At 44.5% G+C, this 15,663-nt stretch overlaps 4 protein-coding genes across 9 annotated transcripts; 1 reads left to right on the forward strand and 3 right to left on the reverse strand.

Moving 5' to 3' along the window:
* The first annotated feature begins 87 nt into the window (after positions 1–87).
* Positions 88–5,295, forward strand: LOC138927831 (nucleoplasmin-like protein). Its single transcript, XM_017181354.1, has 3 exons — positions 88–212; positions 429–562; positions 4,611–5,295. The coding sequence occupies exons 1-3, from the start codon at positions 191–193 to the stop codon at positions 4,911–4,913; spliced, it is 459 nt and encodes a 152-aa protein (XP_017036843.1). The 5' UTR covers positions 88–190; the 3' UTR covers positions 4,914–5,295.
* LOC138927833 (sodium-independent sulfate anion transporter-like) lies at positions 725–4,576 on the reverse strand. 2 transcript variants are annotated; one of them, XM_070287002.1, is made up of 8 exons: positions 3,944–4,576; positions 2,898–3,197; positions 2,496–2,836; positions 2,119–2,428; positions 1,755–2,057; positions 1,557–1,702; positions 1,300–1,479; positions 725–1,237 (listed from the first exon to the last, which is right to left on the reverse strand). In XM_070287002.1, exons 1-8 carry the CDS (start codon positions 3,957–3,959, stop codon positions 1,031–1,033), a joined length of 1,803 nt encoding a protein of 600 aa, XP_070143103.1. In that variant the 5' UTR covers positions 3,960–4,576; the 3' UTR covers positions 725–1,030. The 2 variants fall into 2 exon arrangements, with proteins under 2 accessions (XP_070143103.1, XP_070143102.1); XM_070287001.1 differs by lacking the exon at positions 3,944–4,576 and having other exon boundaries at positions 2,898–3,395.
* A 134-nt stretch (positions 5,296–5,429) lies between the features above and the next one.
* Positions 5,430–9,533, reverse strand: LOC108084950 (4-hydroxybutyrate coenzyme A transferase). Its single transcript, XM_017181350.3, has 5 exons — positions 9,041–9,533; positions 6,753–7,145; positions 6,286–6,690; positions 5,867–6,133; positions 5,430–5,807 (listed from the first exon to the last, which is right to left on the reverse strand). Exons 1-5 carry the CDS (start codon positions 9,222–9,224, stop codon positions 5,620–5,622), a joined length of 1,437 nt encoding a protein of 478 aa, XP_017036839.1. The 5' UTR covers positions 9,225–9,533; the 3' UTR covers positions 5,430–5,619.
* A 234-nt stretch (positions 9,534–9,767) lies between these two features.
* LOC108085037 (alpha-1,6-mannosyl-glycoprotein 2-beta-N-acetylglucosaminyltransferase) lies at positions 9,768–15,593 on the reverse strand. 5 transcript variants are annotated; one of them, XM_041777553.2, is made up of 11 exons: positions 15,115–15,587; positions 13,757–13,847; positions 13,560–13,688; positions 13,348–13,485; positions 13,068–13,252; positions 12,774–13,015; positions 12,572–12,717; positions 12,353–12,513; positions 10,804–11,018; positions 10,532–10,750; positions 9,768–10,220 (listed from the first exon to the last, which is right to left on the reverse strand). In XM_041777553.2, the coding sequence occupies exons 2-11, from the start codon at positions 13,770–13,772 to the stop codon at positions 9,992–9,994; spliced, it is 1,680 nt and encodes a 559-aa protein (XP_041633487.1). In that variant the 5' UTR covers positions 13,773–13,847; positions 15,115–15,587; the 3' UTR covers positions 9,768–9,991. The 5 variants fall into 5 exon arrangements, with proteins under 5 accessions (XP_041633487.1, XP_070143105.1, XP_070143106.1 ...); XM_070287005.1 differs by having other exon boundaries at positions 9,999–10,249; XM_017181485.3 differs by adding an exon at positions 11,705–12,085 and having other exon boundaries at positions 10,111–10,750; positions 15,115–15,593.
* Positions 15,594–15,663: the final 70 nt, after the last annotated feature.

Below are 15,663 nucleotides of genomic sequence, written 5' to 3' on the forward strand. Positions count from 1 at the left end.
GGGAAATTTGATCGATTCGTTTTCACTGGTGGCGATTCAGTATTTTTTAGCGGGAAATTTTATCTTTCTGAGATTTTTTAGTACAAAGCCAAATTGCATCTGGTTACACTCCCATCTACCATTTTGCAAAGTTTTGCTCAACACGTGTTCGCCGCTTGTTTCGTGAATTAATATTGATAAAATAAGTACAATGGCTGAGGAATCATTCTATGGTAATTACATTTTGCGTGTGCGGGCCAATTCGCAGTCGAAAAAGCCACCAAATGGCAGACGGGCGATGTATGTACAGGCCAAACGACGAACTGCCGGCGGCGCTTGCCGGTGTTTTTTATTCAAGGTTGCCCGAGGCTTATTAGTGTGTCTGCACCCACACCCTTCCATTTCTGTGTGGCGGATTAACTAATATTGTACATATCTCTCGTTCTCAGGAGTTACTTTGACCGCCGAGAAGGACAGCGTGACGTGGGACATGGACGAGGATTACGGACGCGGCCAAAAGCTGGTGATCAAACAGATATTGCTGGGCGCCGAGGCCAAGGAGAATGAGTTTAACGTGGTTGAGGTGAGTCTCATGAGTGTGTACATAGTTACCAGATAAATTGAGTATGCGCGCGCCGGTGTCTGCTTCCTGCATGCCGCCGAAGTGTAGACCGGTTTCCCATTTTCACCCACCACCAAAGAAGGCATTTTTCGCATACCGCTGTTTTTGTTAAGGTTAGGGTCATTTTGTCTGTACATCTGCGTGATGCAAAGTATCTGGCTGAGAGGTAGATACGTACATATGCACATAGATACTTCTTCCATGCCCAACATTGGTTTATTTAAGGTAGCCACTGTAATCTCTTACTGAGCAGCGTTTGAAATTCAACAAGGCCTTTACTTAACAGGCAACAAAATGTATTATCTATTTAACTACATGGTTTCTCTGAATTATAGAAATTTATATTTCTCCATTATGGTGGGAAAAGTTTAATTTTTCCAATTAACGTAGTTCTACACAATTCTTGGACGTCAAGCCAAAAGAACACACTTATTGACTCAAGTCTACGGCTGTACACGAAGCGGCTTCTTTGCTCGTCATTGTTTGCATTAGGTCGGAAAAGCTTGATGAGAACTTAAACATACTACGCAGTTTTGTATCCATCCGGCAAATCACTCCGGCTGCCGGGATGCTCCAGTTCCAGCACAGCAGGTCACACTGCAGAAGGGAGAGATCTTCGCGCAGCGATTTGAGGTTCTATGACGGGGGATTGGGGCAGAGGTTACAAGTGACACGGAAGTGGGTGAGAGTAGGCTTACCAGCGCCACGGTCGTATCAATTGAGGCGATCTCGTGCCCCCTAATGACCACCAACGAGCAAGTGCCACTGTCGCCGTTTCTAACCGTCACGTGAGACATTATTGTCGTCTTCAAATACTCGGCTGCTGCGTAATCGACACTACCCTTGAGGTCGGCCATAGTCACTTCAATGCCGTTAAACTGTTGGTTAAAACAAAAGTAAAAAGCTAAAGAAATCTGAAAAGAAATGTAATATTGTGAGTCATAATATTGTTTACCTTTTGAACCTCCAAGCTACACTGTGGCTTCATGCTTTTGTAAAGAAGAAAGAGTGCATTAAATACGATGCCAACTACCATTCCGTACTCTAATGTCCAAAATACACAGCAAAGCACTGTGACCAGAAACGGCAGAATATCTCGCTCTGTAATGGTCAATAATTACTAAATGACTAAGTACCAGTTCGAAATCCTTACTCTTTGCTCGCCAAATCTCTCCGATTGTTTCGTATTCTACCATGAAGAACATGGCTGCTATTATAATGGCCGCCAACGTGGCCTTGGGAATGTAGGCGAAAGTAGATGTCAAAAAGGCGAGGGTCATGAGAACAAGAGTACCGGTCACAGCCCCGCCCAGTGGCGTCTTCACTCCACTGGCATTATTAATAGCTGTCCGCGTAAACGAGCCAGTGATAGGCATGGATGAGAAGAAGCTGCTGAGCACATTGCTTATGCCTAGGGCAATCATCTCCTGCGATGCATCCACTATCTTACCCTTCGCTGAAAGTGGAAAATGTGGGTTAGCCTGTTAAACTATTCGGTGTGTTAGTGACAAACTTACAGAAGGCCTTTGCCACAGCAATGCTCTCCAATATGGAAAGCAGGGGTATGGATACCAAGGCGGAACCTACGTTGGAGACCATACCTTCGAAGTTAATGACTTCTCCGGTGCCTGCGTCTTCTGTGTGAAAGGGTGGTGGGCGGAATGGAGGAAGGCCGGGTGTGATGCTTCCGCTGACGAGGAATGGCAAGTTACCGTCTTTCTTCAGTAGGTAGCACAGGAGAATTCCCACCAGCACTGCTACAGCATTGCGAGACAGCGAAGTATACTTCAAGACACTTTTAAAGCGAAAGGGGAGGTCTTTAAGTTGCTATTTAGCAAGTAGGAAGAAATTTTCAAGTTATAGAAAACGTGGAAACTGGTCTGTTGTTACCAACCCGCATAAGAAGTAAAAGGACTAGTGTGCAGCACCCCAGGATAGCGTCATTCCGCCGCGTTTCTGTTATATGACCAAAGAAGTGTATCCAGCAGTCGAGGAACCCATTAGCACTGCTGCTAATGCCAAATAGGCTGTTAACCTGGCCTGTGGCAATCGTAATGGCTGCAGCCATCGTAAACCCCGTCGTCACTGGCACCGAAATAAACCGCATAAGTACTCCCAGGTTAAGCAGGCCCATGATGGTGATAATGCAGCCGGACAGGAAGCACAGGAGTATCGCATACGCCGGATTACCGTTCACGTAGGGGCGCACCATTAACGCCATAATGGCTGTGGGTCCTGGTCAGAGCTTCAGGAATTAAAACTGTTCGTTTAAAGAGAGCTGATGAGCCGGACTCACCCACTGTGATGTCTTTGCAGGTTCCGAGCAGTATATAGACAAATCCACCCATAAACGCCGAGTAAAGCCCATAGGCAGGCGGCAGGTTTGCCACAGCCCCATAAGCTATAGCCTGTGGCACTGCTGTCAGACCCACGGTGAGACCCGCCACCAGATCCATGGGCAGGAAGTTCCACTGGTATTTCGGCAGCCAATCGGTGACGGGCAGGTATTTGTGAACGGCACGCATATTGCAGCAGTTTCGGGCCTTGGAGCCCACCGCTCCCCAAACATCTGGCAGTCGCTCCCGATAGAGATCATCTGGAGGCGGAGGCACAGAGATAGACATTTTAGTAGCTAACCCCCGGTGGGGTCTGTGAAATCTTGATATCTTCGTCAGTTAAGTGGGTTACTTGATTGAAAATTGTTTTTATGTATACATTTTTATAATCGCTGCACATGATCTGAAGTACCTTGATGGTTTTCTAAGGCTGAGCAGTCTTGTGACTTCTGGAAAAATACCTTAAGATGTCGACTAACTGATAGACAAGTACATCCAGGAGAAGCAAGAGGGTTCAGTTAGGGAGCTTTTGGGTTTGGTAAGCTGACATTAACATCTTAAATATTTTTGAGTCGCTTGTATTTCCTGGATCTGCGTTTTTCATATTAAGATAAAAGACTGACTGATGGACAAGTTCAATCTAAAACTAAAGCATTTAATTATCTTGCATTAATCTTCCATCAATATTATAGACACAATGACACACGTATCTCTATGATTTCCTTTTGTCCACATTTATGAATTATATGCTGAGTAATCAGTTTACTAATACTTATATAAAATCTTTTGTAGGAAAGCTTCCATATATCCTATTTTTGTATATATAAAAAACATGTTGATTTGATATGTAATTGTAATATAATTCTTTGAAATCTTTTTGCTGATTTCAAACCTATTAAATTGTAGCTGATATTTCTGGGGCTTTTTAAATATATTTCCACTTTGATGAGTTTCCTTGAATTCGCCCTGCTTTCACTTATGTTTCCACCTCAGGTAAAGCACTTACCCTCATTATCGCACATGGCCAGCTTTTACAAACACTTTAAAATCGACTAATGCAAGGAGTTTCGATTTTTATTACAACACGTTGCTGTGGATGATTAATTAGCGGCCACTTGTTAGATTCGCACTTATAGGAGCCAGGTTAGGCCTTAGAAGTGGCTGCAGTGTGCAAGGTTCCTCGGAGTAGGAACGAACCGATCAGCACCAGTGAGGGCAGACGAATGGACAAACGGCTGTCTGTCGACGGGGTAACTACCGCAAGACGCCGAATATGCGAATGCGTAGGCAGCAGAGACAGTTATCTACCAGACAGTTTGGGGAAGGTGTTCAGCTCGTCTGACAGAGATTAGAGGCAGAGACAAAGAGCTACGCTGCAGAGCGATAAAGTGGGCTGATGAACTTTGATATGTATTTTTAGCTAGATCAAAAATTCGTGTAATCTTCGTTTAACAACTATCTGTGAGCCAGTGGCCATTGGCGGGAATCTATCTAGGCCAATCTGACTTGTCCATTTATGGTACTCTTAAGCAAGTGATGGGCAAACTAAAGGACAATGATTGCTAAATTTTGGTAAAATTTGGATGAAACGTGACTCAAGTCCATAAACTCAACCGCCTCAATCTTGGCCCAATCAAATTCATTTATCTTCCAATTGCCATTAATTTCATCAGGTGAACACAGTGAAGGATTCGGTGCAAATTCCCATTGCTGTCCTAAAGGCCGGAGAGACGCGCGCCGTCAATCCTGACGTGGAGTTCTACGAGTCAAAGGTGACGTTTAAGCTGATCAAGGGTAGCGGACCTGTCTATATTCATGGCCACAACATCAAGGACGACGTGGAGGTTGTCGACATGGAGGAGGAGGATGAGGAGGACGACATCGGCGAGGATGAGGAGGACGAGCACCCAAAGAAGCGAGCCAAAATCGAAAACGCCGCTGACGGTAAAAATGCTAAAAATAACAAAAAGAAGTAATCCCCCAGCCGCCAATCATCTATCAAGGTTTAAGATAGGATGTGTAGTTTTTAAAGCAAAAACAGTTTTAGGCCCTATAATAATACACTACGAGATGCATACTGAGAATACAATCTAGTTCCTTTTGAACAGCTCCTTTTACACCTACATTAAAATCAAAGACAACGTTGTGTGCTCGGCTCGTGTTATCCCAAGCAAAGAGTCTGCGCCTCAGCCGGGGATTTTGCTCCCAGTTGAAAAACAGATTGAACGGTGACTGTGACGCACTAATCGAACACACAGATTTGTATATATATTTAAAAGAAATCGTAACTAAGCCGCACTAACTGTACGCGCCCATTCATATTTACTTTATGAAAATAAACTGTCGTCGGAAACCAAATGAAGGTATTTTTAAAAATTAGCTAACAATTTCGAATGGCGTTCGTAATTTTGGGGACTTACATTCTGTTCTTGGGCATAAAAATGCACTTTTAAATATGTTACTTTGATTACTGAATATAAGTGAAAGATATGTTTCCATTCGTTTACAGTTTTATTTATCAAATGAAAGTTTCACTCGTCAATTTAAATAAAAAATTTGGTAATGGTTGGGGCTATATCGTGATTGCAGATCTAAAAAGTTGATGAAACAATTTCGGGAATGCCTTCAAAGAATGCTACAAGGGGATGCTACCCAGAAATTGTTTTCTATAGGTGGCGGTGCTTAATTTGGAGACGGCATCACTTTGATGCGCTCGAAACAGTCCTTTTCCAAGGTTTCGCGGTGCTTGGGATCGGCGATCTGGATGAGTTCGTACATCCTTTGACGCACATTCTTTCCGAACAGCGAGGCGATGCCGTGTTCCGTGACAACATAGTGGACGTGGGCCCGAGAAGTGACCACGCCAGCGCCTGTTAAGGATTGAGAGTTTTCACCAAGGTTTGCTAGTAGAGCTAAAAGCTGTACATACCAAGCTTCAGTGTGGGGACGATTTTACTCTCGCCCTTATTGGTGGTCGAGGGCATAGCAATAATAGGAACACCCAGTCCATCGAGTCCCTCCGCGGCGCCACGGATAAAGTCCACCTGGCCGCCAAAGCCAGAGTAGAAGCGAGTGCCAATCGAGTCTGAGCAAACCTGTCCGGTCAGGTCCACTTCAATGCAGCTATTGATGGCCGTCATTCGGGGTTGTTGTTTTACGATGCTGGTGTTGTTTACGTAGTCGATGGCGTACATCTCTGAGGTGTAAAACAGGCAGTACAATTATTGTAGGCTCGTAAGGAACCCCTTAAAATTTAAATTAATTCGTAAATTAAATTAAACTTGGAAGATTTAAAAGTACTGCGATTTTGAGTAATTGTACATAGATATTTAAAATCGAAATGCCTACCGATGAAGGGATTATCGTTGACAAAGTCATACAGAGCCTGGTCACCGATTAGGAAGGATCCCACAATTCGACCTTGGTGCATCTTCTTCTTGCTGTTGGTGACGCAACCCTTCCTCACGAGCTCGACGACGCCGTTGGCAAACATCTCGGAGTGAATGCCCAGATCCTTGTGGTTGTGCAGGGCGGCGAGTACGGCATCGGGGATACTGCCGATACCCATCTGCAGTGTGGCACCATCCTTGACGAGATTCTCGGCGATCAGTTTACCAATTTTCTGCTCAACAGCAGAGATCTCGCCTGTGCCGTGTTGCGGCAGGTCGTCGGTCGTCTCGATGGCGAAGTCGAAATGCGACTTGTGGATAATGGCATCGCCGAACGTGCGCGGCATCTTGGGGTTAATTTGAGCTGAAAGCAGGAGATCAATAAGTTTCCAAATCGCTGTTTTATGCCCAAGTACGACCACTTACCCACAATAAGCTTCGAGTTAAGCAGAGCAGCTCGCACACAGTCAACACTGGTGCCTAGTGAGCAGTAGCCGTGGCGGTCAGGCGGCGAAACGTGGATGAAGGACACATCAGGCTTCACAATTTTCTTGTAGAAGAGCTGTGGGATCTCGTGCAGAAATATGGGCACGTTGTCGCCACGTCCCTCAGCTACGGCCTTTCGCACATTGGCGCCCATGAAGAACGAGTTGGAACGGAAAATGTCCTTGTACTCTGGCTTGGCGTACTCTCCTGGACCCTCCGTGTGCATGTGGCACACTGTCACATTATTAAGGTTGTTGCTCTTCCCGTGCTTGGCCATCGCATTCAGCAGCGCCACGGGCGTGGCAGCAGCGCCCTGAGCAAACACCGTGTCCCCTGGATTAGCGGTAAAAAAAACCACAAGTTATATGATTAGTCAATTTCCACCACACTCTGTTAATCTAGAGATCCTAAATTAATTCGGCCACATTTATGAAACGTTAATCTGCTGAACATGTTCCGTGTCCATCATTCTTGATAATAAGATTATTCCACACAGCCTAGACGTTTTACGAATCGGGGAAAACCCTTTGATGTCTGTTTAAGGTGGATTTGAAATGTATTTTAATTTATATAATATTCAAAGTGGTGTTAATGAGAATGTTTTCTATGTTTGTTTAACTTGAATAATATAAATATTTTTAAATTATGATAGGAAGACGACGATTTTATGTCGTAAAACTACAAATATTTTATATTTATTATTATCTTGACAACGTTTTTTCTACTCAAGATTTTTCTAAAAAGCACTTGCGGATGCATACGACTTGCAATTCTATTTTCAGAGCGCCTTCTAGAGACCGGTGTGTCTACGTGAGTACTTTTTTAAAAGATACCTCTAACCTATAATCCCATGGGTCCTTTAACAAAGAATAAAATCATACGATAGGTGAGTTTCTTATCAGAACGTCTGAGCCACGTCTGGCTTGACCGTTTGGCATTCGGAATGGCTAAATAAATTGAGATTCGCTTAGTTCGTGTGTCTACTGTACCTAATATTATCTGCAAGAAACGTGCCAAGCGAAAAACTTTTCCAAATCAAACTACGTCGCAGATCTGGCATGGCTCGTGTCGGCGATTTTGGCTAAAATTAGAGGGCCTGAATGCTGGGTGACGTTTGGGCAAACACATACATATACATACATAGAGATGTCGTTGCGATAGGCCACCACCCCCTTTGCCACCGCGACTCATGTTTATCAATTGGCACGGACTTGCTGATGAGAGGCCATAGAGGTGCTAAGAAATTATGATGTTCCCTATGCGTTGTGGGCGTGTCTAAATGTATTCCAATTGAAGGAGACTGTGCTTGTGATAATACTTTCACTAACGAATTGATCATTCAGTAATCAAGCACACACACCGGCTGATAAACACGTTGCATAACGCTGCCGCCATCTAATACATAGTATGTTATAGTATAAAGACCCTTATCAGCATGACAACTAAAGGCCGGTTGTCCGGACCTGTTTTTGAACGACGCATGTGTGGATGTTCTTGCCCCTAAGCTGAGCTTTGCATCGACGTTCTTGTTGTTATTGCTGGCCTGCTTCTGCTCCTGCTCGGGTACAAAGTACAACTTTCGACTGGAAAGTCGCAGATGTTCCTCCACATGCAGCCACAGCTGTTCTAAAAATATTTGATTAATATATGTACTAATTAATATATATGTGTTCTGTATGTAGTCATCAAAACACGATTAACTGCTATTCTAGGGTAGATATTCATTGTTTCGTACATGTATGGGTGGGTGGGGGACTTGGCTTTGATATTAGATAACAGAAAGGCAATCACATTTCTTAAGTCGACCATTACCATCATTGACCACCGGGCATCAAGGGTCATTAAATACAAACAAGGTATCTGACTAATCATCTTCAAAAATGTTATATATGTACATATGTATGTATATGTAGCCCCCAATAAACGCTGCTGAAATCACAAACATTGTTGTCAATATTAAGTGTAGCTGCCCTTCCCAGTGGGTTGTGCGTCGGTGGGAAGTAGTTTGAATTACGGGCGTCGAATTACACAAACACACACATGGACTTACACCCATATATTTGCCTGCCCGGTCTCTGGCCCCACAACCCCGTGCTCGCTTTGTGTTCTGGTTTCCTAAGCAGGCCCACTAAATGTTGCATAACCAAAGAGATTGCGAGCACAGTGCCCTCATCAATGAAAGTCGACTTCTGGCCTCCCAAGCCCCCTTTGGGGGACGACGCACTCACCAGATTTGATGCAGGCGACAGCCTCATCCGGGCTCACAATCGGCGGGTCGCGGGCAATGGGATGCGACAGCTCATTAACGTAGGTGAAGTAGTGGTTGTGGGCGGACGCATTGGTCGCCGCCGCCGTCGCATTGCTCAGGAGCTTGCTGAGCTGACCCACATGGCGCGCCAATTGCTTACTCATGATTTCAGGCTAGGCACACACGCACACTCGATGAACAGGATCCGAACAGTTACGCGGGACGCTGGGCGAGTTCTCACCAAGGGTATTTTTTCTGGATTGGATTGAGCTCCGTCTGCTGCGGCAACGCGTTGGCTAGTGGCGACCGGTCCCCAAAATCAATCGAAACAGAAAAGCTTTTGCGCAAAAGCTCCCTTTCCTGTGCCCCTGGATGATCCGACCTAGAGCTGCTGTGTTCTCCGGTTGATGTACTGGTTGATTTCAGCATCGGCTGTTTACCACGTTAGGATAAGGGTAGGTTCTTTTAAATGTTATTCAATTTTAAAAGGGCAAGTTCTCAAGCTTTTAACCAGGGCTGCGTGTGATTGGCAGTTTCGATAGACCGATAGGCCAGCTTTCAGTTGTCATCCATTAAAAATCTCGCTAAATTTTAAATTTTTGACATCAAATTGGCTATTTTAATTCTTTTTAAGAGTGATTATATCTAAAGCTTATCTTTTCTAAAATTACCCATCATATTATTAAATAAAAAATATGACCCCAATGGGTAGAGCATTTTCTTGGCGTTTATTCACTAAGATTATTCGTTTTGATTAATCAAAATTTCCTATACGTAAAAGCGTTTTTGACTAACGAATATAAAATAACAAATTACTTTAGTTCTGCGCGTTTATATTAAAAAGACCCCAAGCAATTATACAACGCAATTCAACTATTTACAGGCTTAAAACATATGTATAACCGTAGATTTATCAAAAGGGTGATCTGATCTATTTATTCATTTGCGTGCACAATGCTATGACTAGTTTATGCGATTTGCTGGCTTCTCTAACTCGAACTACATCATGACCATTTACTAAACGGTTTCGGCACAATCTGGGATACGAGTAGATATATTCCTTATATGTTGCTAGTAACCGTAACGGTTCTTCTGTTGTAAGGATTGCTTTGCCGTCGCTCGGGACTCGAACTCTTCCGATCTTGAAGGCTGGACGGAGCCTAAACAATATAAAGTGATTATCCAAGAACTAAAGAAGAGATTGCAATAATGCGCTTTAAATATTGGCGTAAGGCCGTGACTAGAGTATTGTGTTACTTAAACGTAGTTTTAGGAGTTGTGCTGCGCCCAAGGCGAGTATCTTTGGGCTTCTTTCTGGCTTTGATTAATTTCGGTTAGTTAGGTGATACAGAGTATTTGCTGAATGCTCGTTCGTTTACAGTGTTCAAGGCTACTGCTTTCTGTTATTACTTAAATAACATTAAAAGCTACGTTTTTGGGCTACTGACTGGTTCGACTGCGGATCCTTTACCTATTCGATAGCGTCATATTCAGACACAGCTCGTGGTCTCGGAGGTCGCCCCACCCACCGTTACCCTTCCGCAGCTTGGACTTTTTCATCAGACTGGGCACCGTTAGGGTAAGGGAGCGTGGGAAGAGCTGATGTGAGTTCCGGGCGATGCGCAGGACATGCTGCACCTTCGAAATGACCTGGTTGGACTCGCAGTTCTTGTTTTTATGGTGCACCCCACTGAAAAAGACATTGAATTAGTTGTAACACACGTACTACTACTGACAGCTCACCATTCTCCAATGTGAAAAACTCTAGGCCCCTTGACGATCATCGCGTGGAGTTTGCGCTGGAGACACTGCTGCGAAACGTGCTGCAACGACCAGTCCCAGTTGTAGTCGTCGTAGGTGCAAAAGTGGCGGGCACACTTCCGGATATTCGTCCAGGTGGTGCGGTTGAAGGCAAATCCCATGTTGTGCTTGCTGCTGACCCACGGCATTACCTCCACCTGCAGAGTGAAAACCTCAGTTAAAAACGCAGAATGGTAGGAATTGCAGTGGCAAAAAACTTCAACTGAATATATCAAAATAGAGGAGGAGTGGGTGTGACATGCAAATTTATTTCAATTTGATTTGCCAGATGTTCAAATTTCATTTGGGATGGACACTCCATTGTGCGCCCCTCCTTGGACTAGTTGGATTTAATGTGCCGTATAACAGGGCTCAGTACGCGCCATACCAAATACCTGGCGATAGTCACTGACGATGCTCTGCTTATCAATCTTCTGGGAGCGAATGCGGGCGTGCAACTGGCAGATCAGGTCAGAAAATAAGGCGGGGCGGAGATGTGGCATGCCATTTCACAGACACATATAGACAAGTACAATTAAACACACAGCAGTACACAAATTTACAACAGCAAAACAGGCAATGATGGAGAAAATATATAGAGTATCTTTTAGCACCTGAGGTGCCTTGCTTTAAACGATATATTCCCCATCAGAACCACCCAGAAGGGTTATAGGATATAGTTGGACGTGCAAAATTGCCAAAGCGTAAATGAATGAACTAGGTAATAACCAATGGAGACGAAGAAAACATCTACGGCAAACAAGAATAGTGCTGGGGACAGGCAGGCAGGTGCTTGGCAAAAAATGATCTGGAGCTGAGAACGCTAGCGGTGCGATGTTGCTACCTTCTGATAGACGGAATACAATGACGGCAGGACATGATAGTTCCATGTTTGTGCACCATTTTTGTTGCTGCTATGGCTACTTTGCTCATTGTTGGTGTCGGATATGGCGGCGGTGGCGGTGACAGTGTTGATGAGGTTGCCCCGTTTGATACTGGTATTATCTCTCTTTAGGTCACTGGCTTTCTGGTTGTCAGCGGTGTCGCCCACATAGACTTTGGCGGACTTGAGGGATGACGTTGATGATGTTTGCGCAGCAGGTGATGAGGAAGAATAGGAGGACGACACGGCTAATTGCACAGAGTTTCTATTATTGTTATTCCTATTGTATCCTAATAGACTGCTTGTCGAGATCAGCGAGGAAGCATAGGATTTCTTGTTAGTCTGCGTGCCAGAATTCGGAATAGAATAGATACAGATATGGTAAATTACAGTAGTACAATGATAAACTCATGTTTTGGTTGGTCTTCCATGACCGGATGTATAGCCACATACATCCCAAAAATGGATGGATCTGTACGGGTGATTGTGTACGGAAGGTATATGTATGGATGCGTGTGTTTAGCAACAGAAGCTTAAAGGATACATTCGATTGGTTAGCACTCTCCCTTTCTAGCATTGCAGGGGTAGCCATTCTGTGCCAGATCTTACCTTGCTGTGGTAGGTGTAGTAATTGAAGGTCTTGAGATACGTGCCCAGTGATAGCACGTTGCATTGCGGGCACAAGTCTTTGGTTCGTTGCTGCATCATGGCCAGTAGGTATAAGAAGTCTTCGGCCACGTAATGATCCTCCTCTAGGAATAGGACCAGGCCTGCACCAAAAAGTAGCTGATGGTATGATGACTATAATCCATTGGAAAGTCTGCCTACCTGTGTGAAAGCGCGTGACCTCCAGCTCATTAAACACACGGTTCGCTTTCCAGATCCAATGGTGTTTCGTCTGTGTGAACTTGGCTTCCCGGTAGTGGCCATAGAGATCGGGGTGCATAGCATTGTTGCAGTTGCTGAGCAGAGCTCTGTCGAAATTAGACCAGTTTTATATGATATCATTAGTTGCACTTGGAAAACTCACTGCTCCTTCTTAATGTTCCGCGGGCAATCGTTGGGATCCACTCCAGGAAACTCGTTCGCATGCGTTTGAATGGAGTATGGGTAGAAGATCTGCAGGACCTTGCAGAAATCTATCTGCTGCACTAGATCATTAATATCGTCGTCATAGTAGTCATGGGAGAACACCAACAACACCTTGGAGATGTCTTGCGCCTGCGCCAGGCTTACGATTAGATGGCGCAGGTAGGTAATTCTCGTGTGCACCTTTAGAATGGAACTGTTAAAGGGCGATCCTCTTTGGCGTGAGGCTACTTACCTGGACTACAATTATCACAGAATCGTTTTGCAGGGGCCCAAATGTGTCTTCGTTGAGCACGAGCTGCATATCGTTGTACCTCACGATCTGACGCTTGATCTCCGTAATATTCGGAGGGTGGTAGACGTCGAAGCTGAGTGTGGTGGCAGTTACGCCTCCAGGGCTGCTCGCATTAAGGAGCAAGGCTGAAAATGAACCAAGTGTATCAGAAATAATATTGAATATTTAGGCACTCCTATCCCGGTTGCAATTTTCTTTTAGCATTATTTACACGACCTACCTGCTCCCGCTCCCGAAGCGGTGTGATTGCGGGAGTGCGGTGTGAGATACTTGTGAAGAGTGGCGGGCACCATGGCCAGTATGGCGTCGTCCGAGTCGTTGGTGACCGCATCTCCCAGCACATTGTCCCGCGAGTCCACTAAAAAAATAGAAAGCGAGGGATGTAAATATTCTGCTTCGAAGCCAGAGCCCAGACCAGACCGGACCACTTACAGTAGTTAAAATTGTGATATTGTAGCAGCCCGAAGATGCAGAGGGCCAGCAGGAAGAGGCTGCGCATGTAAAAGTTGTTGCGCTTGCGCCCCATCGCTCCGGTATTAGGAAGTGGAATCAGAATGCGACCTGTTTAACATCAAACAGATTTAGCATGGCAAGCCCTGATACATATCCCCACGCTTCTTTGTATTTACCCCTTGTTTTCGACATGTCTGCGGTATCGGTCTCGCTTCGCTTCGACTGGAATAGTATCTGCTGTTTACTGAGACGTATTCATATAGCCATCTGGAATTGGATAGTGAATATTTCCCGATAAGTACTAACACTAGTCACTCTTAAAATAACATTTATAAAAACCAGATGATTATTAAGTTTGAACAAAGCACACACCCACTTGGCTATTCCATTTTATGTTTGGAACTACACAGATTATTTTATTATTATTGAAAATTTGTTAAAAAGAGAGCAGGGATGGGGTAAAAAGAGCGTAGAATCAAATGTTATAGATGTAAAAATTAGAATACCGTTGTATTCGTTATAATAAGCTTTGGAAGTTCTCCCATGTGTTCATCCGCACAATGGGATTTAAAACGGGAATGTTAATCAGAAAAGCAACGAGCACGCAAATTCAATTGTATGTCGGGCAGCCTCCATCGTCGCGATCTCGGAGCCATACTTGGCACTTAACTTTAATTAGCAATAGAAGCCCACTAGCCGGTTGAGGGAAAAGGGGCTGGAGAGGGTCTTGGAGGCCCTGACGGAACACATAGTCACAGCATTGAGCACGGCACGCAATCGGACAGCCTGTAAAGGGGGCGGCGCACTGTCCTCTGTCCGGCCACTAGCAGAGGCCTCTCCAATTGTCACAAGAGTAGATTCGGCTGGCGGCCGGCTGCAGCTTAACATAATATATTATCTTCCGAGGAATTGTAATCTCTGCGGCAGAAACAGGAAACACTAGATAGAAGATCTTGAAAGCATTTCCTCAAATGTGATTAAATATCCGCAGAAATAGTTTGTTAATTCCTACGTGAAGGTAAGAAGTTAAGTGGTCTATACTCTTAAATTTAAGGTTTAACTAACTTACAAGTGCAACTTTAAGTAACAAGTGTAACTTTAATTTGAAATCCATATCAAATGCATAAATGGTAAAAACTCTCTCCTGGAAAATACCACCATAGTGCCGCTTGTGCCAGGCAACGAATTAAAGTGCTTCCTGGAAACCTGACGGCGCTGTGAATGAATAAAATCAATGGAACTACGTTTATGAGTAATAATAACTTGTAATTGGGACATTTGCGATAGAACTTGACTTTGCATTTGTGTGTGTGGGATCCACCACTGCGTCCAAGGGGGAGGGGAGTCATGAGGTCGAACAGGTATTTTTGGTTTAGTTGTTACGAAATAAATGGAAGAAATAGTCATGCTAAAGCAAAGCCAAAACAAAAACGAAAGCTGAGCAAATGCGCCGTTTACTTTGCACTGTTTTTGCTTTTTACGACCTTTTGTCATCTTTTGCGGGCATGTTAATTGGGTGAGCACCTGGACTCACCTCTGGTTAATTTTCCGGCCAAGTCGGCTGAGCACCGAGCTGTTTCAGGGGACTCCAACACCATCATCATTATTTGCCGCCCGGATTGGCTGTTGTGGCTACCAATTACTGCGATCGATTTTTCAGACGCCCCCCGAAAACCAAGTTGCAGGGTAATGATTTGGTTTAGCTCTCGAGTAGGCGCCACAGCCCATCACGTTCTGCATGTTGAAAGTGTTACATATGTACCATGTCCTATTCCGAACAGATTCAGAAAGCTTTAGCTTAAAACTGTAACGTTTGCCTCTCTCTGACCAGGCGACGAATCGATGCACTTTCGGTACACACACAATACGGCCAGCTGCTGCGGCGGCAGCATCATTTCACATCACTTTGCACACATTCCACCTTCCGCTCGAGTTTCGTTTCCCCGCATTCGCTTTTTATGTTAATTTGTCTATTCACTTTTCGCTTTCGTTCGGCAACAACAAAACGCTTAACCGAGTATTTCAGGTTGTCTGAACCAGTATCAATAAACAAGTCCGGCAACTCGGCGAGTGGCTCGGCGTT

This window comes from Drosophila kikkawai, chromosome 3R (assembly GCF_030179895.1).
Source record: "Drosophila kikkawai strain 14028-0561.14 chromosome 3R, DkikHiC1v2, whole genome shotgun sequence".
NCBI lineage: Eukaryota > Metazoa > Arthropoda > Insecta > Diptera > Drosophilidae > Drosophila > Drosophila kikkawai.